At 32.2% G+C, this 24,417-nt stretch overlaps 2 protein-coding genes across 2 annotated transcripts; one reads left to right on the forward strand and one right to left on the reverse strand.

Moving 5' to 3' along the window:
• The first annotated feature begins 88 nt into the window (after positions 1-88).
• LOC144851890 (globin-like) lies at positions 89-19,167 on the forward strand. The gene is made up of 3 exons (XM_078709542.1): positions 89-290; positions 17,761-17,986; positions 18,408-19,167. The coding sequence occupies exons 1-3, from the start codon at positions 106-108 to the stop codon at positions 18,543-18,545; spliced, it is 549 nt and encodes a 182-aa protein (XP_078565668.1). The 5' UTR covers positions 89-105; the 3' UTR covers positions 18,546-19,167.
• On the reverse strand, positions 9,558-12,071 carry LOC144851891 (uncharacterized). Its single transcript, XM_078709543.1, has 2 exons — positions 11,727-12,071; positions 9,558-10,164 (listed from the first exon to the last, which is right to left on the reverse strand). The coding sequence occupies exons 1-2, from the start codon at positions 11,822-11,824 to the stop codon at positions 9,816-9,818; spliced, it is 447 nt and encodes a 148-aa protein (XP_078565669.1). The 5' UTR covers positions 11,825-12,071; the 3' UTR covers positions 9,558-9,815.
• Positions 19,168-24,417: the final 5,250 nt, after the last annotated feature.

Here is a 24,417-nt window from a genome sequence, read left to right on the forward strand (position 1 = left end):
CATGACATAAAACATGAAGTAAAAGGATGTCTTTATAATAAAATCAACATTGAGTGAAGATAATTTTACATTTTGGCGACACGATTGTAAATAAGACAATATATTATGGGGTGTACCTCTTCAGTTGAGAAGGGTAGAAACTCCAACACGCCGTTCAACGATACACCAATTAAACAAGCGCCTGTTGACAAGAGACTACCATTTACTGCGCGTGACAAGTTTAGTCTTCAAAAATCATGGAAAGCAGTGCAAAGAAATTTAAACGAAGTAGGATCGGATGCTTTTCTAAGGTAATTCAATATATTTATTTGATTTTAATTATTCGGTCTGTTCTGTGAAAGAAATCTCCCTCTTTTGTTCACAAATTTGGCCATACCAATTATTTATGACGTCACATTTAGTACTGTCCAGTGGCCGAGCAGTTAAGGCAGGGCCATACCGTAGCATTCAAACGGTACCGGATTCAAGATTCGCCAGAACAGGGTTTTTCAGTTAGAATTGAAACGTACAATAATGTACATGTCGGTTACTTTAATAAGTGTAAATGGTCCATCAGCCTATGTCATTATTCATAGGAGCTGTAGGTACTCTGGCTGCCGCGGGCCCTACAATATATAATATAATACGAGTGAGCGGTTTAAGATAAAGTACCCGTAATCCTTATAGGTTTTATGGAAAAGGTTCGAGAGGCTCACTCACTCCGATGGTGCTGGTGGTAGAACGATTTTCTCGGTTAAGGACTATAAACCAGTGTACACAACATTCTCGTGTGCACTTTAAAATGTACATCTTTCGAGACGAGTAGTGGGATACTACCCCGGTGTACTAACTAGCTCACACAGCCACTGCCGTAGACAGACAGAATTATTGTGGACAGAAGAAATGTTTAGTGATGTAATTGCGGTTAACAAGTGGTGTCTGTTCCGTCTTAATTTTGATGTTTCGGCTGAATCTGGAGCAGAGGAATTCCACCACAATCTATATCATAGAGGGCGTCATATCGAGTTCATAGAAACAGATAGCCTTACTTTATTTCCAAAAAGCTGCGATAATGAGATAAAGAATGTAACATAACTTATTTTTAAATACTCTAGAGTAAATCTTCTTCTTGTATTCAATGTTACTCACGGTCGACTAGTCGTGTGCGTGTTGTAGTCGTAACGCTTTCTATTCAAACATAAGTAATGATGATGCTGAGAATGGACAATAGTGACAGCCATAATAATAGTAATCAAATATCTACCTCAATTTACCTTACAATACAAACTAATTTAAAGTGACGAGCTGCTTCGACATTTACAATGCTCAATATCTAGCTCAAGTAACATCGCGCAGATAATTCAAATAACACTGTTTCCATGACAACAATATTAGTAATAATATTTCCATGTCATGTGACGTTTATATCTCTTAAAATGATATGAATTTCCCCGTTTCTAAATAATTATAGGTATAAAACCATGATTAAATTAGAGTAAGTCTACTCTAAAAATGAAAATTGTATAATATAATCTATCTAATAACCTGGTCTTATAATATAATAGCACTAATCAAAATATTCATATCCGCATGACGTACTCCATTGAGCTGAGAGCACCATTTTTTAACACCTAATCTTTGGCCATGTCGGCCATATTTTCTGCATTACAACCAGGTCGCAGAGAGATCATCATGAATTCACTAATTTAATGTTGCAGAATAAGCTGTTGTCATATAAATAATCAATATCCATCATTAGCCCTCTCAACGAAGGAGGAACGGTATTGTTTAGCTTGACAGTTTGATTGTTCACATCCATTGTGTACTTCTATATAAAGTATGCAAATATCATATAGGCAAGCTATATCATTCAGTTTGTGTTTCTCTAAAAACACGTGTTTATAATGTATCGCGCTTATACTGAATAGTAAAATAGTAGGTATAATAGTTGGAATACGCACGGACGATCGCCATCAGTGTTTGTTCTGATGTCACATTTTAACTTTGTTTTACACAGGTCTTTTATTGCGTGCACATACAGTATCACAAAACATTTAGTCATTTCAAAAGACACAGAGGTGTGTTAAAACACGGATTTTGTTCCTATTTTTAAAAACAAATTATTTGAATAACCTTTGTCTGTGTTTTTATCATCAGGAAAAACATCACTAATAAATAACAACTGGTATATAGGCTATTACTTTCTTCTTACTAATTTACCATGTTCTAAGCATACAACAGTAAGTTACTTCAGCCAGTATTATTTGTAATTTGTCGCCCCCTACATATATTACTGATTCGTTTTGCGCCACCAACGACATAGGAGTCTACATATCGATTTGCTTGTTAGCACTGTTGATCATCCAAAATTGACGGTTAATGTAATACGGTATTAATATAGCCATATTATTGTTTATAAAAGACTAAGTTTTTTTTATTTGGCAAAACAATATGCTTAATGATAATTTGCTTATCAACACATCATTGAACATTGTCTCGACTGAAGTCATTTAGTTCAGCAGGCTAAATTATATATTTCATTAAGCTATACTTACCGTAGGCCGTGGACTAAAAAATGTAAGCCCTCTATATTTTACGTGTATGGGTGTATTATAACATCGGAAACGTCAATCTATCATCTCCCTCTATGGTAGCTGTTTTGTTTAGTGAACTGTGACGACGCACATACTGTACACAGGAAATCCTGATCTCTAGCCCCTTGTTTGTATGTATATTAGTTGTATTAAAGTATTTTTACATTTCACACTATGGTTAAGATTATATTACATATATACAAATTTCATAGAATTTTGTTTTTAATAGTATACATATTGAAATGCTTTTGTACAACCACCCCCGGTTGTCGAGTTATCTATGTCTATGAATTATCTATGAATCTGCACCACCAGGCGTTCTCTATACGCCCGTTCATTGCGTAGTTAACTACACGAGTAAGTTGGGTCCTACTTTAGCGATAACTGTGCCCAAAAAAACTAAAAAAAAATTATCCGGGTATATAACTCTAACACATTATTTATTTGTCATTTTTGTAAAGGTGTACAACAGTTTTCAGGCTTCGCCTTTGTTGTACGTCCTTCGTCTTATTAATATTATAATTGTTTTTTTTGATGTTGTGGTTATGATGGAAATACATATTGACTGAAATAACCTGTAAATTGAAAAGGGGCGAAATTAAAAAATTAACCGAGAGTCTAGAATATGTATGTGTATGTATATGATCAATTAAGTTTAGAAGATGAAAAACATTTTCTTTTTTACTGTCCTTTTTATAAAAACATTAGGAAACAAGGCCATATACATGGCTGCAGTCGCGTGCTCAAGTTAGTGTTTACCGACCAACCGACCGACCGACCAACCGACCGACATAGTGAGCTGTAAAGTCGCGTTGCACGCGACTACTAAACATATATGTCTGATTTAAATGTCTACATGTTAAAAAATAAATATAGAGGCCATTGTATATTGAATTAAAAGAAAGAAAGAAAGATTGTAACACAAATTGAGTGAATACCGGATGGTGCTTTTATTTATTCTATGCATGTTATTACATGTTCTATGATGGTGATGCGCTTTTGTAACGTCCTCTTTCGACGCTAGGCCATCGATTACCTTGTTATGGTACTGAAAGAATAAAGTCGATCAAACCTGTGGGAATTACCCCACAACTATTTATAGAACAGGAATAATTGATTGTCCGATAACATGTTTTATGCTGTCTTGCTCTAGGTTTGAACAAGTTATCTGCGTAAAACACAGAGGTGTAATAAATTGTTGAGGGTTCTACTTTAAGAAGATGTACCTGATGTAAAAGGGAAATCAGCGATAAAACAAATATTTACAAAACATTAACCTATTTGGGGTAAACCATTTGAATTTAGATCAAGAGCACTTTATCTGCCTAATTCCTGAGCACTTAAATGGTGGATATATGAGAATGTGTAACCCGAGGGAATTTTATCTACTCGCGTTAATTTCTACTGGCAATAGTTAAAAGGCGACATTAGCGCATCATCATTAGTGATATCTAGTTACACTACCATACAACAACATGTTTCTATGAAAGTAACAATAAAAAGAAGATTATGTTACATTACATTATGTTTTCCTTGTAAAATTGTATTAGGTAGATTTATACACGTTTTGCTAAACTACATGACATTGCCAGAATGTAGTCACATATTAAAAGAGCTTACGAAATATAAAAAAAAACAAGCGAAGATAGTAAGGTGAGATAACTATAAAAAATGGTTATGCCACCAGAAAAACCACATAAAATTAGATATGATATGAATGATATGAATTAAGCTTTCCAGAAAAAAAATGCATTTCTAATTTCGGCACCTTGTTTTTTTTACACGAGAATAGATATTTCAAAATTAAACACGTATTTTTTAAAACTTATCCTTAATTATTAACGCCATGTCAACAAATTTGGTAAATTAGTCTATCAATAATGTAAATTGGTCATAAAAGTTTAATGATTTGAAAAATGTTAATATCCTTTCTCACATTCCACCTTGAGAATAAAGTTCATTCGAAAGCTGAGCTTGTTGAGGGGCTGTCTATTCCACGTAAACATGATATGAGTGCCAGTTGTGTACCTCATGAATATTCATATTACCTAGGTTTTGTTTCAATACTGGTCGATAGAGGTCAGGCTATATCCGGTCCTGGTTCATAGTCATATTAATAGAAATGGAAATAATAATGGATGGAAGTAATTAATATCACACCCACTGTTCCAATTAATCAGGTGCTTTCCTCTTGAATCTTTATTAGTGAGCTTTCGCATCACTAATGTATTTGTATGTCTCAATTCCAGAAAAGACAGTTAATACAATTTAGAAAGGAATGGTGGCAAAACATCATAACATACCGCCTGGGGGCGCTAATTTTCCTATGCCTTTACACAGTGCCCTCTTCAATGTCTATGTTGCAAAACTAATAATCCCTGGAATATTTATAATTTCAAACACGAGTTAAATATTTCAAAATAACTTTATAATGACTGTATGATAGAGTATATTTTGAGAGGAGTAAAGACAACAACGGGAATGGCTGTAGAGTCTAGGCCTACTGTGCGCGAGATACTAGGCTATATTTTGGCATTCTGCCCACCCCACAGTGTTAATTGTACTCTCTAGGTTATGGTAGATAAAACGACGGTCTTTATTAGAATTGTAAGGAATACAAATTTAAATAAAATGGATTTATCTATACATTGAGAGGCGTTATAAAAATAGGATTTCTATCATTTTATACCCTTGTTTTGTACAAGTTTGTACATACTCTACCGCATACAAACACAGCGAGATGCGATATGTTTTTACAATCGCCACACAACGCACTTAATTTGACCAATCAAAAGCGTCGGATGATTGGGGAAAGGAAAACATTGCGTTTTACGAATATAAAGTTTACTGGTTGCAAAAAACCGATGCAGTGTCAAATTGCTTAAATTAATCTTTTATCTCTAACCTTAATTTGCATATATACTCATGCAAATTTAACCACTTGTTTTATTAGCAATGTTTTTTATTTGTTGATCTTACATATGTTATGAATTAATTTCGAAATATTTATTTAGGTTAAAGGTCAATCATTGTCTGAGGAATGGTAAGCATACTGTGCTCTATAAAGGCTTTATTGCTGCAACATTGCTGAGTTCGATAAATCCATCCAAAGTATTGACTATCCCTAAGATTAGCCACAACAAGCTTGTTTATATATTTTGAAACAAACACGTTTAATGTTTATTAAGTAAAATATGCACTCGTCTGTCTGTTGAACTGGTTTGACATTGTCGACATAAATCAAGATAGAATGACTCCAACATATACCGCTATTTTACAATTACAATTTATCGCAATACATTCCTTGGCTAATTGCGTACAATCTTACAGAATAGGTGCTGCAGTTATGATTATATAACTTGGCGATATGCGAACGAATACAAATTAATATTATAAGCATATGCATTATTTTTACACCTTCAAAATATCTGAATCGATTAAAAATTGTAATAGATCACTCTGAAATGTAGAATGCGTTGGACATGTTATAACTAACGTAACAAGCATTTTTCTAATGGTGTACACAGAGGACAGCTAAGCCTACATTATGGTCGATACATCTAGGCCAACATTGTTCCTCCAAGAGGCTTTGGCCTAAAGTTTGGTCGTGAATTTTTGGAGAGACAATGGCTATGGCTATTGAGAGAAACAGAGCAGTTATAGACGCCACATTCGCGATTCCTGATCATTGCGTTGCGCATCAATCTATTTTTTTTCAATCTTTAATTTTTTTTCTAAAGAAATATCGTATAATATAAACGTTAACTTCAGCTCTGTCTACACTATCAAACTTGTTTGACAAAAAAAGTGTGGTGTGCCCAAATATGGCACATAAAGTTTGATAGTGTAGATAGAGCTTAAGAGAAAATAACAAAAACACGTGATACAAAATCAACTCATAAAATGACTGAAAGATACACTAGGCGTTTTACCATATTCTATAAAGATTGATTAACGCTATATCTCTTCTATTGCCATTTATTAATTGATTTATTTATACAGTATGTACACAGCTAAATACCCTTGAAGTTAAATCTCTCACATTCTTGAATTTATCTTACTATGCTCTATGCATCTAGTCACAAAACACACTGGAAATATTTTACTCTATAATTGTATTTCCGTTTCAGACTTATTTTTCGACACTTTAGGATTTACATCTAAATATTATCGATAAACTGGCATGTAAAAGTGTAACAATTGTCAGCAGTTGTGGAATTAGGATGTGGACATGTTTGACTATATGCATTATTATATTATTATTACTCTAACAAATCGATACTAATTATAATGTAGAATTCCTCAACAAATACCAAAATTGAAATTTAATCATAGTAAACGTACGGTACAAATAATACATGGAAATAATTGAACATAAAAATATACCAGCCGTGTTTATAGCCTGGCGGACGTGGTTTATTATAGCCAATGAAGCCATGCTTACGCAGTTAGAAATAAAAAATTGTTCATCCGAATCCCATGGTGTGTTTGACAACTTTCAAAGAATTATATAACGTGATTTAACTATAAACTTTTTATGCAACATTAGTAATGTCAGGAAAGAGTAAAATTGTACTCTTCCTTAAGTGGAATTTTACTGTTCCCGTGTAATACATTGCATACAGGACACAAACAAGATAGTGTATTTACATCATTAGATTTTAAAGAATTAAACAAAAATAGTATGTAATCGCTTGCCTTATAAAAACATAGAGGTCATTAAATGAGCTGAATGTAGAAGTTTGCAAATGATTGTTGGTGCTACCTGGTGGAGCTGAGGGTTTTATTTCCGTTCTCATATCAAAACACATTTTGAAAGCTGTGCAGTTTATTATACTTATAATACGGTTTTTGTCAACAAAAGAATTATTAATAAATAATAATCGCTATGCTCTTAATAAACTTGATCATTTCATTCAAAATCGTAAAACATCATAACTTAAATAGCATATGAGCGGCCAAATGTGCCTTTGACATTTAAATAAATCGTCCTTATTTGTATTGTGTACAATAGACTATCCAATACGCCTTCATATAAAATTGCAGAAACTCTCACATTGGCAAAAACAAAAAACGTTATTTTTTTCTATAATTTACGCTTCAAATTAGGTTTGTGCTCTGTCAGGCACTCTCATATTAGTGCCGAATTGTTTATGTGTGAATAGATGAGTGATAACCAAATTAAAATAGCTGTATGAAACGTAACAACCTGCAAGACTAATGAGTAACTCACGTATCATTTTCTAAAAACAAACTAAATCGTTCTAAAGTAATAGTTTAGTATTATAATAACATGACATAGATGATCAAGGTTGGATGGATAATGAAGATATATGCACATACGGATGGGGTCGTTTGATAAAATATATGATTTCACACGATTTATATACACAGCAATGATGCTAATACAAGTGATATAAATTAATGACTTAACAAACCTACATGTAATTATTACATACCGTATTTAGACATTACATTCTGAAACGAAGTATTTTTAGTTTCACTTAATAAAGCTTAAGACTGAAGAATTAATGATATCTTAACAATTAAGGCGAATTTCTTGGCTGAACATAAACATGCAGTCTACGTTTACAAATCCGATTCTCGGTACTTGTATCTAGATTTGCTAAGTATGGTTTGAATCCATATCAATCTCAATCGTCTACATGATAATCTTCGACGTAATTGATTGATACATTGTTTATTGTAAATATTAATTGTTCATCTTATTTATTTATATACATTCTAATTCAATCTAAATAATCGTCGATGGAACTTGATTGTTTGATAACTTTCAAATTTAAAGATGTAATATTGTTTTCTCCAATTGACTCAAATATTTATCGTATTTCTTTATCACATTTCAATCCAATCTTAATATTCGTCGAAGTAATGTAAAGATTAAAAAAATAGTCTTTGTTCCAATTGTTTTGGCGGATTTAACATTATTTATTAGTCAACATTTCTATTAATGTTTCAAATATTTATCTTGTTATTTACCTGTTTATTATACATTCTACTTCAAGTCCCAATTTTGATTGCTTGAATCTCTTCAATGTAAATAGAAGTTTGGTTTTAAAGTTAAAATTATTCATTACATGAATTCTAGTAATAGACTCAAGTATTTTACGGCCTTATTCCGTGCTCTAATTAACAACAAACTAAAATTAGTACCGCACACATTTAAATTAAATACCAACGCGACGAAGTTATACCATACAGTTAATGAGGCAACGTGGGTTACAATTACTTATTTACATTATTTAAATTCAAATTTTCCCACATATTAAATAAAATAACCTGTGCACGAGCAAACTAAATTGATGATACCATATACAGCGGTGTTTTTAAAACTTGCCACTCCGCCCCATCCACCCAATACCTCCAAAACCCCACCCACCCTTTCACCTTTCACCTCCACACAACGTACTATTTTCTATAATATACTATTCCAATTATTTAAAAGGTTAGGTTCGGTTATTTATGGGTATAAACTTACGGCTGATTTCATTTGCGGCAGTAAATGATGTAATCTTATGAATTCGATTAGCAATTATACACACTACGTTTAAACATAAGATAATGTAAAAAAGAACCTGATCATCTTAGTATAATAAAATACAATATCGCTAATGACCTTCCCTTCACAGTAATACCGTGTAAGTCTCGATAGATCAAGTCTCTATAAAGTTATAAACTGATTGTGTATCAAATATATTTGGGGTTGACTCATTGGCTCCATAAATGGAGCTCTTGACAACGATGTACATAAATATTACTGCACTATATCGTTAAAATCTCTTCAACATGAATTGATAATGACTGTAAAGCACTTACCCCTTTAATGTTTAAAAAGTGAAAATACACCCTTAGAGTACATTGTCATTCTTTTCAGGAGTGTACTTAAGGGCCACTCTTTTAGAGTGCAAATTAATTAAACAACCATTGATTTTTCACTCGTTTAAAAAGAAAAATATTGCCAAGATGCTTTGGTAATTAACTATTTTAAAAAGTTATTATTAGTATTTATTTTAACAATTTTAGGCATTCCTAATCTACTAACACTGAACAGATTATTTACAAATTAGAAACTTTGTATAAAAAGAATAGCTGTGTCATATGTAGGTTCGATGTCATGAGTAAACATGTCATATGTAAGTTTAAATCGTTGGGTCGAACATATCACCGTGTAAAACCAAATTGAAATACTGACATTTGAATCATAAACAACATCCCGGAATATCAACAGGAGATTCTGTTCAAGTTAAATGTTAATTTCTGTTTACACGTGTTGTACTGAACTTGTAGTGTATAGTCGCCTTTGCTTGGTAATTTTTTGCAGATATACGATTTCTTCAAAATCTTTTTATTCATCTCCAGTGCACCTCGACGATAAAACACCTCATTTGCTTTTTGTCGGCATTTTCGTTCACATTTTGTTTCGGCGATATGACATTTGTAATCTTGTAACGTTTTCGAAGTGAGCCAAGTAGGAACATAACAGGACGGTGTTCGTACCTTGACCGTCTTCATCTTCCGCAGTGTAGTAAAAGATCCATCACGTGACTGCGCCAGAACAAGACAATGACAACTAAAAACAAAATTATGTACATATCATTTGATAATGTCGCAAATGATTATTGATATTAACACTTTTGGGGGAAATAACAGCTAATAAATGTGAACGGCCGGGTGACGCATTGCGGCGTTTATATTTGCATGGTCATTACCACGGCCTTCATCACTTCGACATTCAAGATCTTTCCTCTTTTAGAGAAACGTTAAATTGTGAATATTAAATGCGTACAAATGCACATCGAACATCCACCCAAAACGATATCAAGAGAATTCATGACATTATGCAAAATTGTCTTATTTGCTGGAACATGCATATTATATAATGACATAAATTATATTTCAATGCCATAATGTAATCCTGCCTTATTTCCCTCATGGCTGTAAACGTACCGTTTACCTAAACACCCATCCTGACTCCGATTCAACGCTTACGGCTATAACTCCTATTTCAAATAATATTATGCAATTAGTTATAATTGAAAATTAACAATATTGTTATAATCATATCGGCCGGTAATCTGTTATGAGCAGTTATTCTAAAACTAATTCAACAACTGGGTCTCTCACAAAGCATAATAATAATACTTCGAAGCATTCTATATCTTGTCGAGTATCATACATATATTCTGTATTACAGTATCACATGGGACGCCTGTATCATATGTCATAAGTCTGACGTTATTCAAACAAGTTCTCGATAATGTTGGAATGGTCAGACAAGCCTTCATTAATAACTCGAAGGCCCGCTTATTTTTAATCGGCATTTATTTATCATATGCCATCTAGAACACTCTGTCAGAGTTACAGATTCAATTTTTATATTATATATATGACATTAACTAGCGCCACATGTGATATGGTACACAATGTATTACATAATTTGCATGACACCCATCAGATAATGCAATATGTTGAAATACAGTGCAGGGTGTCTGTACATAGAAAATTATAATTAATGCTAATTAAGTATTCAGACATTTTTATTGATTATGCTAATTAAATGTTTGTTAAATATTACACGGACATATCCAGTGTAGACATGAAATGAATGAAATGGATACGGTAGATTACGTAAAGAGACTAACAGATCAGTTATCAATCAATTCAGTATCATGCCTATAGGTTAATCAGGCAATATAAAACATAGAAAAGGTAATACATAATGCGTATATACTATATCTTACATAGGTATACTTATATTTAAGCATACGTATTATTATTAATACAACATTCAATACAAATTATTTTATACACAGTCGTACAGCGTACATTCCGCGTATTATTGTTTATAATATAACGTGAAATGGGAATATAATTTTAAACGTTGTAAAGAGAAATTGAAGTTTCGTTATGGAAAGATGAAGCTAATAAATTGTAATCGTGCTTAGAATGAATGGTTCAGTCCTTCTTGAAATCAATTAAACGTTCGGGTTCATTTTTCCGTTGAATTCGTTTTCACCTATTTCTTTACGCAACTTATGAATAGACTAATACGTTTAAATAACTAATCATTCAAGAAAACTGGATATAAGGCAATAGAAAAAAAACAATGAATACAATTGATGTATATATTACCTTAGTTTAGCAGCGAGTGTTACCTCGCTTGAAGCAGCAAATTTCAAACAGATAATAAGTAAAACAGCGACTGCAGATGCGAGGTTGTATATTGGCATGGTTCTTCTTCGGTTGACTAGCTGCAGTTACTGAAACAGTATTCATTCACGCGAGTTCAATGTATTATGTTTTAGCGTTCATCTCTCAAGGGGCTACTCCGCTTAGAAAGGGGTCGTGGACCAGATAAGTACTGAGTAAAGTATATCTACAAGAAACTTCATACTAATATAAACACACCTGGTGCCAACTTTTTACGTCTTCTCTCGGTAAACATCGTATAAGTTGAGTGTACGTTTTCAGTTTGTTTGCGAGGGGCGGGGAATACATGCAACGATCGTCTATGAGTTTAAGTAGTGTGAACGTACAAATGTAAATGTCTAACAGTAAGTATCGTGTGGTATCTATGCAATAATAGCATTGTAAGAATAGAATTGTTACAGTCGAACTATTTTGAATAATACTTAGGATTATCATTGAGCAGTAGTGCAATTATTTAAAAAAAGCCTATACATAAATTAATTGATGTTTATAAATTACAATTGTTCGGTTGCGCGCGACTTGGGCCGACTGCCTGCCATCAATTTGGATTTGTCGTAGATGCCATGACAATATCATCCCCTTTAATTTACCTATATTGCCATAGGCCTAAATAGATGGTTTCAGACCCCCACTCGGTTTCTTTCTATATTCTATATGACAGAGTGGGTAGGCCTAAGCACAAACTCATTAAAATCTCGAAAGACTTCTGTAATTTGGTAAACCCCGGTTAAATCTATTATCTTGTTATATAGGGCTATCTCCTATCTTGATCAAAATGTCCACTCCAATTTCCATGAATGCTTAAGTATCATAATTGTAATTGGAAAATTCATTACTACATGTTTCACAATAACGATGGGTTATGATAGTTTACGTACTAATCATGTTTGATTGCTTGAGTGAGTAATCTTCATTTCATGATGATTACTTAAAGATGTATTATCCTCCAAAAACATGAATAATTATGATTAATAATAATTAACACTTTGAATAGGCCATTTTATAGTTTTAATAAAGTTAATTACGGTACTTCTATAGGAAAACAGGCAAAATAAACGGTTAAATTCAGTCACAAACTCATTGGCTGGCAGCCAATTTGACTATTTGTTACAGTTACTTTGTTAAGGTAAATAATTATTTGGTCGAAATGAATAACTATTTCGTGACATTAAAATAACATATTCAATCAATAATAAAAATAATGGGGGCGTTAACACCGTTATTAAAAGTAACAATATATTATAATTGTTTGTTTTTAATCGCGTGCAAACGCGACTCTACAGCTCACTATGTCGGTCGGTTGGTCAGTCGGTCGGTAAACACTAACTCAAATTAAGCACGCGACTGCAGCCATGTTTGAAACTGTAGTTTGGTGTTTAACGTTGCCTTTCAATGGTTCAGTTAGATTTTATTTTATCTACAACCGGGGAGAAGACATTGAGGCGAGTGGCTAATAAAGCCGTCTCCCCCTTAGATGTCACGATAACAATAATCTTAAGATACGGAATACTATGCATATTATATCTTTTTATATAACATCAAATGAAGATCGCTATAACGCAGGAGAAGAATTGAGAATCAAAATCAATAACTAACCATTACCATGGTAATAACAATAACAATTCGAACGGATCTCATTATTTTGTCGTTTTACGTTTTCAAATTGAATAATAATTTTGACATTTATATCTCCATGCATTTGCAAATAAATTGATTTTAAATTGTATTACCTACATAATAAAAAAAAATTAAAATGTTCAATACAATATAATACCATTAAATAGATTAAATAAACTTTTCTTAACTATTAACCATTTGATTTGATAAATTAAGATAATTATTTCTTTTTACAATTCGGCCATTTATTATACTAGATGTGAACTTGTCATCAAGCGCAATGTTAAAGTAAAAATTGCAAAAGATAATTGGTTGAGCACGAACATATTAAAAGAAAATCGGACACGGATAAGAAACACGATTTTAAACAAGGCCATATACATGGCTGCAGTCGCGTGCTCAAATTTGAGTTAGTGTTTACCGATCGACCAACCGACCGACCAACCAACCAGCCGACCGACCGACATAGTGGGCTGTAGAGTCGCGTTTGCACGACTAAAAATTCATCTTCAATGACCATACACATAAAACGTACATCTTACCGACAAACCTCTAACTCGGTAATCAATAACTGTAACAACTTCTATGTAAACAGTACGTGTCTTCTCTCTGAATATAACTTATACATAACGTGTTTATAATAGTATATTTATATGTATCGCATATAAATGATTGTATAAAAAAAATCATTGAAATAGCCGCTGAATATTCACTGGAGACATAATATTTCATGAGATGAACTTCAAGAATTGCGTAACATTAAAGATACATTATTCTGTATCATATCTTTTAACATTGTATGTAATATACTTTTAATATTAATTATATTAATAAAGACCATGTTGATGTTACCAATATAAGAATACCATCTTAAACTGGTTTTGATTTAATTTATTTTAGAAATGGTGATTTTGTAACCTTTTGTTGTTGTTGAAAGCTAATTGAGTTTAAATTATAGGCGTGACGATACACCTTTTGTTGTTGTTGAAAGCAAATTGAGTTTACATTATAGGCGTGACGATACATCTTTATAGTCGGGTTTTCTCAAATGTTATCCCATTATTATGTTTGTTATTGATTTAGGCGAATTGCCAAGGGTTGCCAATAGCAAATTTTATCAACGTCCCCATATGTGACAATCCGTTCACATGATAAACATGCATATAGATTGCTCTATATATAAACACAATCGTTAGGAGTGGAGTTGCTTTTATGACATCAGAAAAGGTTAGAGCAAATGGCCAAAGGATCTTAACCACAATCTCCCCTCAAAATAAGACAAACTTATAGTACAAATAAGGGACTTGGTTATTAGTCTGTACGCGTACTGTATTAATGATTAAGTTTCGATTTATTGCGATCTATTATTACTTAATTCAATATAATTGTTTCGTCTTATACCATATATATTGATAATATTTAATATTTTTACATTATGTTTGACAACACTATCCGATGTATAACAGCAAATTATTTATTTTGAATGGTGCGTAATTATAACGTTTTAGTCCATTCACTACTCATTGATTTAAACAGAGGGAGCCTAAAATTAGCTGTTTATCTTTAAAAATCTGTTTTAAACAAACCTTTATATAACATTACTCAGCCAATTGAAGATCATTTTGAAATTTATTAAATTCAGTGTCCCATGACATTAAGATTATTCATAATAATCTAGACATAAAACACCAAACGAGAAATACGTGCAGGACATACATTTATACTGAATTATAAATTAATATGACATTTAATTTGGAAGCAACTGGCGGCACCCAGTTTCAGATTGATAAAGAATTATATTTGTCAATTACACATTGAATGGTGGTCACCAAGAATGTCACTCTATAGTAACATATCAGGTTTCGTGTTTGTATTCTCTTATTGTTAAGGATAATATGCACATAATAACGAAAGTACGGTACAGTCTTTGTAGTAAGGTCTTTACCACTATCCATGAAAAATACTTCTTTAGAATTAAGGTTAAACAGCACTTACGATGATATATGAAGCAAAGCTTATTGGACGATCTATGTATATATGACGAAATGCACGAGCCATATTAACATCGGCAAGGGTTCGAGTCTCACTCGCTCCATTGTTCTGGTGGTAGAACGAGTCTTCTCGGATAGGGACTATAAACCGTAGGTCCAGTGTACACATCTGGCTCATGTGCACTTTAAAGAACCTAGTACATCTTTAGAGACGAGTAGGGGGTTACCCCGGTGTACTAGTATACACAGCCACTGTCACTCTATAAATAAGGTGTAATAAAAAAATTAAAAAAAATCGCCATATCGTTGATTCAATAGGAAAAAGGGAAACACTTATTATTAATTTATGAAAGACTTAATGCATCAGACAAAAATATCTTAAAACAAATTTGGCAGGACAATTTCCACAAGGTTTGAGAGATAGACTACCAAACCGCCACATTTCACAAACTTCAATATGGATATCCACTAAATAAAATCTCAGCATTTAGGGACAAAAAATCCTTTATAGATTCAATATTTTTCTATTCGTCCATAAACTGGAAACTTGACTTTCCTTTTGCAGGTATACATATACAATATGTTAAAGCATAAACAGACCACACAAATAAGGTGATACAAAAGATTAAAAGTATGCTTAAAAACAAGTGTGATATTAAATATATATATATAAATCAATTACATAACATTCCAGTCAAATAAGTAACCTTTCGAGAACATAATAAAAGTATGCATGTATTTCCTTTCGGTAGGCCTATCGGTTTCATCAAGAAAAACAGTTCAAACTATTTATTTGGACTCATAAAAATCAGGTAAATGACTTCTTAGACAGTATGTACATTAAAAGGAAATCATAACTACAAACAAGAAAGGTACAAATATATATTTACAAATATTCAATTTAATTTCTTTCACAAGACGAGTCATAAATTAGAATATTAATAAACAACTGTTGTGCTGGAGAAAATGAATAAGTACAGTATCAGGTTTTACGAGTTAAAAAACGAGTATATGCAGTTTGATTGACTGTTAAGATCAAAGATAAAACTGTTGCTCTTCTTACATTCACGTTGCTTTGTAATGCTTCTACCGTATGGTGCGTTCTTACAAATTTAACAATATTGTTAACAATTAATAAAAAAGGAAATCAATATGCCGTATCTGTCACAGTATTATATTTCTTACTGACGTGTGAAATCATGAAGATTCTTACGTTTGTTCATATAACAGCGTATAGGGTGTGTAAAGTATCAATGTTATACTGTTACCATGCAATTAGTAAATCACTGCGCTACACTACTATTATGTAAATATCTTCAGGCCAGATAGAAACTTCGTTTAGATAAGCTGTTTGAACTTCCATTTCAGTTGATATACTTTGCATTTCCCACTTTGATTGATTGATTGATTCAACCAAAAACAACGAATCTTATGTAAAATGGTTGTAGGCATAGTTTTATAAAACGCATATTTCATGCTACTGAACAAGTTTCCATAGCGATTTACTAACGATTATGATATTTACGTCTCGATTTCTCATTTGAAAGACGAAGAATATGTATCTTCGAAAAAGTATTACAATTAGATAAGAAGATCTTATTGGTTAGGTAAAGCACTAACTATATTTCAGAAATGACATTTTCAATTATACTGACACTATCACGTTAAGATGATCATCCATGATTTAATATTTGGATCATCCTTGAAGAAATTGAAGTATTTACTTGGCCTACAACTAATACTTAACGTTATAAATGTATAGGAATTAATCCGGTCATACTACATCGGTTTGTAATCCACGTAGTATAACTAGATTAAGGTAATGTCCTCGCCAGTAGGATAGTGTTTTCTTAATATACATTCATTATAAACAAGTTTAGAGAACCAACTGCAATTATAAACAGGCATATATATATTATAGTAACATTGTTTAACCTAATCCCGACTGACTAAAATCTAGGGTATTTTTTGGAGAAATTATTTTTTTGTTGAAATTACATGCATGATTTTATTTCCTATTGCACTCTATTTTTGTTACATATTTTGAAGTTAATGTAAATTTGTAGGTTTATTATTATCCTATTTGGCCTACTTACCGGTATTAATTTCATTATTTTTATATACAGAGATGTGAAAATTGATTTTTTATTTTCAGCTTACAGTAGTTTAAAAAAAAAAAAAAAGATATTGTATTTATAGTTCCATTCGATTTTATTAATTGTAACATGGTACAGTATATGTACATATATCGTATCGTCTGTGCTTCTCATTTTAATTCTATTCAATGTGATTGGCTTCTTTTTTTAATGTAAAAAATTATATTAATATAAAATAATTGCTTTTTCTAGGTTATTTAAAATTGAACCAGAATATCAAGATCTCTTCAAAGACTTAAAAGGCCAGTCACGTGATCAACTAATGGCTAGTCTAGCATTTGAAAACCAAGCTGCAATTATGATGAATATTTTTGATGAGTTGTTGGAAAAATTAGACGATGTAGACAGCATGAGTAAAATGTTAAGAGAAACAGGCGGGAACCACGCTAAGTATGGCGTAACAGTCGATATGATCACGGTGAGAGCGCTTTTCAGTCTAAGTTAATTACTATTTTCCTCATGAAGTTTAGGCGGAAAAGAACTCTCCTTGATTTATAGTTTAGCTATTTCAATTGGAACCATGAATATATTTAAAAGTAAAATTTGAACATTTCAAATTTATTTATCTTCTATCTTCTTTAATTAATACCTTATTGTAAACAATGCAAAACCTAAGGAATCATTTTCAAACTTTTGCATATAGGGCCTACTAAGTTTCACTAATGACAAGAAATTGTATAAATAGGCGTATACGTTCAAATTTAAAGTTAACACGTGTTTACATAAAGCATATGATTGTATAAAAGGGATTTTATTTGATTTTATGATTAATTTTTCCTACTTAGGCCTAAGCATACAAAAGTTGAAACTTACTGTTTGTTGTTTTTTTTTACTATTAGAAATTTGAAGAACCACTCGTCAAATCAATCAGAGAGATTCTCGGGGACCGTTACACAGAAAACATCGAGAATTTGTATAATAAATTTTTGACATTTGCATTTGAGGAATTTTGTATAGGACTGAAAGAGGCAAGCTAGTCTAAGAAGTCTTTGATGATGTAGTCGTTGTTTCAGTCATGGAAGAAATTATTTCCTCAATGTTTCAATTAATTGCTACATTTTAGAGTGAGCTGAACTATTGCTTCAATTTGAGGGTTATGACGATAATCTATTTAAGAACCAGATGTAAACGAAATAAACGGCTGATAAAATATGTTTTAGCTTGGGAAGTACAATCAATTCCCAGAGTGAATTTACTAAACTACATTTTGTTTGTACTTTAATTACCAGTATAGTAGGCCTATTTATCTCGATTAATGCCAGAAAAGAATGAATATACGCGGAAATTGATGGCGGTAAGCATAGGTGTACAATGAACATAACACAACTGGTTTGTTGAAGACCCATAATCTCTGAGCACTGCAATAAAATAATGTTTTCAATCTTTATGATACATCTAAAAACACTATAGTTATTTTGTAATTCGAATGTGCATTATTAGGCAGCTTGGAAGGCCTTCTGCATCTTAAATATATCACAGGTTCATAAGGTACCGTACTGCGATAGCACCAAGTATAAAATGCATTTTGTCAAAATATAGTAAAATAAATATTTAGCAAACCTAAAAAAAATTCACCCGAGCCCGACCAACTCAAAATTTAAGAAAATGTAGAGTTTTATTTTAGCATTAATAAATAATTAATTAATAATAAAACAAATACTAATTACATAATAAACTACCATTCTCGGATGAATGTGATTATTCTACAGCACCCTCTATCTTTAATTTGAGATTTAGTCCTAGTAAAGTATATTTAATTAATATTCTTTTCAATTGATGCCGTGCTTGTGCAACACAACGTTTTTTAGATATGTTATAATAAATAGGAGACCTATACTAAAACATGTATATAAACAAATCAGGCAAAGAACATTAATTCTAAACCGCCCGGTGATATACTGAAATTTAATTAATTAATTTGAAACGATAAAGATGAGGAAATCTGTGAGAATGAGAAAAAGTACCGAGACTCGAACTCGGACCGCCTGCTAAAACATGTATATATATATATGTTTTCTATTCTTTTCAAATACTGTAAATTAATACATGCCTTTGTTTATACCGTTTATTAGAATTATTTAGGCTAATATGTTTAATACTATAATGTTCAGATTATATTATCGACAACAAGTATGACGTCATATGTTTGTATAAATATGGGCACGTCGTGGCTATTCTAGGGTAAAATGTACATAAGTAATATTTTAATATAATAATGTTGGTAGTGATTTCTTAGATTTCACACTTCAAAACAAATGATATTTTCATAAATACTCAGCATAGTAAGTGCCTTAAACGTATGTATGTTGTATACAGTATAACACCTTGTAAAAGAAGGGTAAGATAATCAAATAACTAAAACTAGAGGGTACCCCGAAAGTGCATCATCCGACTATATAGTTTCTTACATAATAATGGCACTGAAAAAATGTTGTGTGCCTTAGTACGGTAAATTATACTAAGCACTAGGCCTATATTGCAAATGAATGCGAGTTTTTGTGCCATTGGGGGCAAGTTTGGTCGAGATTCGGATAGAAAGTGAGGCATGTAGGCTATAATATACAAATTAATATTATTTTTTGTCCCTTTAAAAATTAACTAGCCCTAGATCGATCGCAGATTGTCGTCAAATTTGTCGAGATTCGGATAAAACAAAATGTAGGCTGATCCCAGACAAACAGATAATAGAAAACAAACATACAGTATGAAAACATACCGTAAGCTATTAACAGAGATAATGATTTCATACGCTGGTGTTCAATGGATACGCCTGACTTTAGTAAAATGGCTGCAACTGACAACGAGGTTTGTGAAATTAATTCTACTGCAATTCATTGAAGTTGTAATTGGAATGCAACCGTTTAATCAATTGATCACGTTTTTAAAGTTTAGGTTTAGGTGCTTACGAATAAAAATTCTGAACTTTATCTATTTATTTTATAAAACTGTGGTTTGTTGTGTTTTATTTCGTTACGTTCATTACATTCATCTAAAACTGGTTGTTTCAAATTATTATTAGCCTTTTGCTTACTTAGTGGCATATTCATTTTTTGTATACATATAAAAGTAGAACTACTATTACTATGTTCTACGTTAACTGGTCCCAGGTAGTCCACGAGTGTGGAACTAAATGACGATGAGCATGGATTTACTCGGAAGTCGGGTAGGTCAGCCATCTTCTGCTCTATTGGCTTCCCTTTGTGTCTTCTACAAAAAGTAGCTAGGCTAGTTGGGGGAAGGGGGTCTCTAGTCGAACTTTAGAGGGGGTCTGCCAGGGCCAAGGCAGTGTACAAATAGTCTGTAATAGGTCATTTGGTATTTCTTAACAATGTGCTTAATCATATAACATTGGTTGCTAGTGATATCTACAATATCTAATCTAGGCCAGTTAGGGGTAGGGAGGTCTTTAGTCAAACTTTAGGGTGTCTGCACTTGCGGTGCAGCAGACAATTAGTCTGTCGTTACCCATTTAGTATTGTATGAACACAACTTGTCCATTTGGCATTAATTTTGAGTGGTACCACACTCATCTATGCTATCCCCATTTTTAGGCCCTCCCTTGGGGGGTCTGGCGGGCCTATTGCAGCAGACAAAATGTCTGTCGTTGGTGATATTGGTATAAGGATGCCACTGGGAATCCCATGGTGGTGAAATTAGGTGGTATCTCTCTCATCTAATTGGTGCCGATTTTTTAGTACCTTTCGGGGTCCCCCGGTCTAGACGCAGTAGGGGGTACCCGGCAGACTCCCATTTACATTGACTTCAAAGTGACCCCCAACACACTTAAATAGTCAGATATTGGTACCTAGTTCATCTAACTAAATGTCTCTGGGCTGCCGGTCTTATGTGTGGATCTCTAAAAGAAGAACAAACAAAATAGACATAGTATTTCAACAAATACTTCCAAATAATTATACATAATCTCTGATGATAAAAAAATAATAATAAGACTACCCCCTCTATAGTCGGGATTATGTATCAGATAATGTACGGGTAGTCATGGCACTCCATATAAAAAAGAAATTGGAAATACCCCCTCTATAATAGTAGAAAGAAGTAGACCAAATACGTCTACTCGAATGAAACGGCATGATAACGAGCGATGCCTAGAGATATGAAACTGCAAACAATATATATATATATATATAATTCAAAAAGTGCAACAACAAAAAGACTGCACACGCAAACTCCCGGCACAACATATTAATTGTTGACTTTAATTCAAACTCACCCTAAGGGTTCCAAATAACAATAGATGATAAAAACTGCATAAATATCTTACACGATACCATTAAATATAGATCAGCCCATGGAGGTATTTTTATACCTCCATGATCAGGACTGGAATTAAGGTTTTTAACATTACTAAACATTTTTAATAATTAAAATGTATTTACACATTAAAATGATAACGAGCGATGCCTAGAGATATGAAACTGCAAACAATATATATATATAATATAATTCCAAAAGTGCAACAACAAATAAATATCTTACACGATACCATTAAATATAGATCAGCCCATGGAGGTATTTTTATACCTCCATGATCAGGACCGGAATTAAGGTTTTTAACATTACTAAACATTTTTAATAATTAAAATGTATTTACACATTAAAATGATAACGAGCGATGCCTAGAGATATGAAACTGCAAACAATATATATAGGCCTATATAATATAATTAAAAAATTGCAACAACAAAAAGACTGCACACGCAAACTCCCGGCACAACATATTAATTGTTGACTTTAATTCAAACTCACCCTAAGGGTTCCAAATAACAATATAGATGATAAAACTGCATAAATATCTTACACGATACCATTAAATATAGATCAGCCTGCCTATCGTACGCGCAACGCGCAAAATGAAAAACAAATCACGTCATGACAATAGCGTTAGTTATAATATTGCGACCGTGTGATATACAGCATTTTCATTTTTGAAGACGTAATTGAACATTGTTTATTAGCAGACTGTGAAGTTAGATTGTTTCTAAAAATGGCCTGTTGGAAATTCGTCTGTTTTTTTCTTTCTACCTTTCTACATTTAAGTAAAGGTATGTTATTAATATTATTTTAGTATTTGCCAATTCTGTAAATATCTCCGTGCTTCTACATTTAGAAAGAAACTTGGATGTTTATGCTCATCAAAGTTTTACGAATTCAATATGAATTAATTCGTTATTATTTAAAAAAAAATGTTTTCCGGAATTAAGGTTTTTAACATTACTAAACATTTTTAATAATTAAAATGTATTTACACATTAAAATTTCTATTTTCCTTGTGGTTCTTTGTTATTTTTTCACACACTGGTGAGGTTAAATTAATCAAATATATCGGTAACTAGATATGATATTAAATATTTTTCCTAAAGCATTATACAATCTACCACATGTACGCATATCGAGTAAAAATATTGGCACGTCATGAAGCCTGGTTTCCATTAAATCGCTACACTGTATCGCCGACACTAGTTGTCCCCGACTTGACCTATCCATATATCTTTTACCGTATCTCAAGAAATATTTATCGTAGAGCGTTAATTTTGGTGTCAAATTGTTTGGAAATATATATTTCTAGTTAGTCTAATACAACAGTTTGCCCTAAAATGCTCGGAAGTAATTTAATTTATTGATATATTATACCAAAGAGCTGCATAGCCAGAGAATATGAATACTGTAGATAAAAACATGTTTTCATCAAGGTAAAGTGAATTGTTACAAAAAACAAAAGATCAAGTCAACACATTACAAAGAATAACTGTCAGTGGTCTAATCAAAATTGGTTAATTAAACAAAAGACAATTAGCCTAGGCTATTCCACAGTAACTCGTCATTTGGTAGTTGAATTAGTGTTTGTGTTGTTATTTTCAAAAGTTATACTAGACAGAAAAAAATAATAAAAATAATCATTTGTTCAACTTCGATAGAACAAAGAATATCAGTAACTCTATGCTACAAAAAATGGAAATAACATGCCAATTGAAATTCTCAAAATAGTTATGGCTGAAGAGTTATTGCTGCAAAATAGCACCCATAATAACTGATAAGAATACTTTAAAATAATTTTATAAATATCTATCATTACATTTTAAAAGGTATAATGTTGATAACTTCCATTACATTATGTCCAGGATATAATAAAGTCAAATTATAGAGACAATTTGTTCACAAGATTAATTATTCTTTCTTAAACATCAACTAAAAATGTAGTAGGCCTACTGTACTTTAGAAAACTATAAGTCTTTCATTTTAACCCCAAACATAAAAAAATCATTAAGAGAAAAACTTAAGTAAATTAGTGCTTTTGTTAAAATAATGTCGTTATTTTCTTCATATTTTAAGAAAAAATTATTATTATTTTTCATAGAAGTATAACTTGTATGTAATGCAGGAAAGGTATCGACTATGATACTGTGAGAATTAAATTTTCAGGTCATATCCATATCTCTTCGAAATGCCTAATTGGCAACATATGTACACGGCATATATTAATTATACTCCGAACCCTTTTACTTGCATTTTTTTTATTTATGCATTTTGAACATGAAACCTGGTGATTCCTTGTTTTAAAAGAGCATTCTGTACCCGACATGCCTAGACGTATCACATTTTTAACTGTTTAAAGACAAACATAATTAACGCCATATGCCCATATATCGGATTTATCTGTACATAAAATGTAGGTTGTGCTAGAGCTAAACTATTCTATGATGGAGGCTTATCATATATTAGGACATCAGTCATATAGCCTATGTCCTACAGTAGCTAGTAGGCCCTAAAAATATGCCTAGCTAGGCTAACTAGGGCCTAGGCCTAGTAATTATTATTAAAATATTAATT

Source organism: Antedon bifida, chromosome 9, assembly GCF_963402885.1.
Source record: "Antedon bifida chromosome 9, ecAntBifi1.1, whole genome shotgun sequence".
Lineage (NCBI taxonomy): Eukaryota > Metazoa > Echinodermata > Crinoidea > Comatulida > Antedonidae > Antedon > Antedon bifida.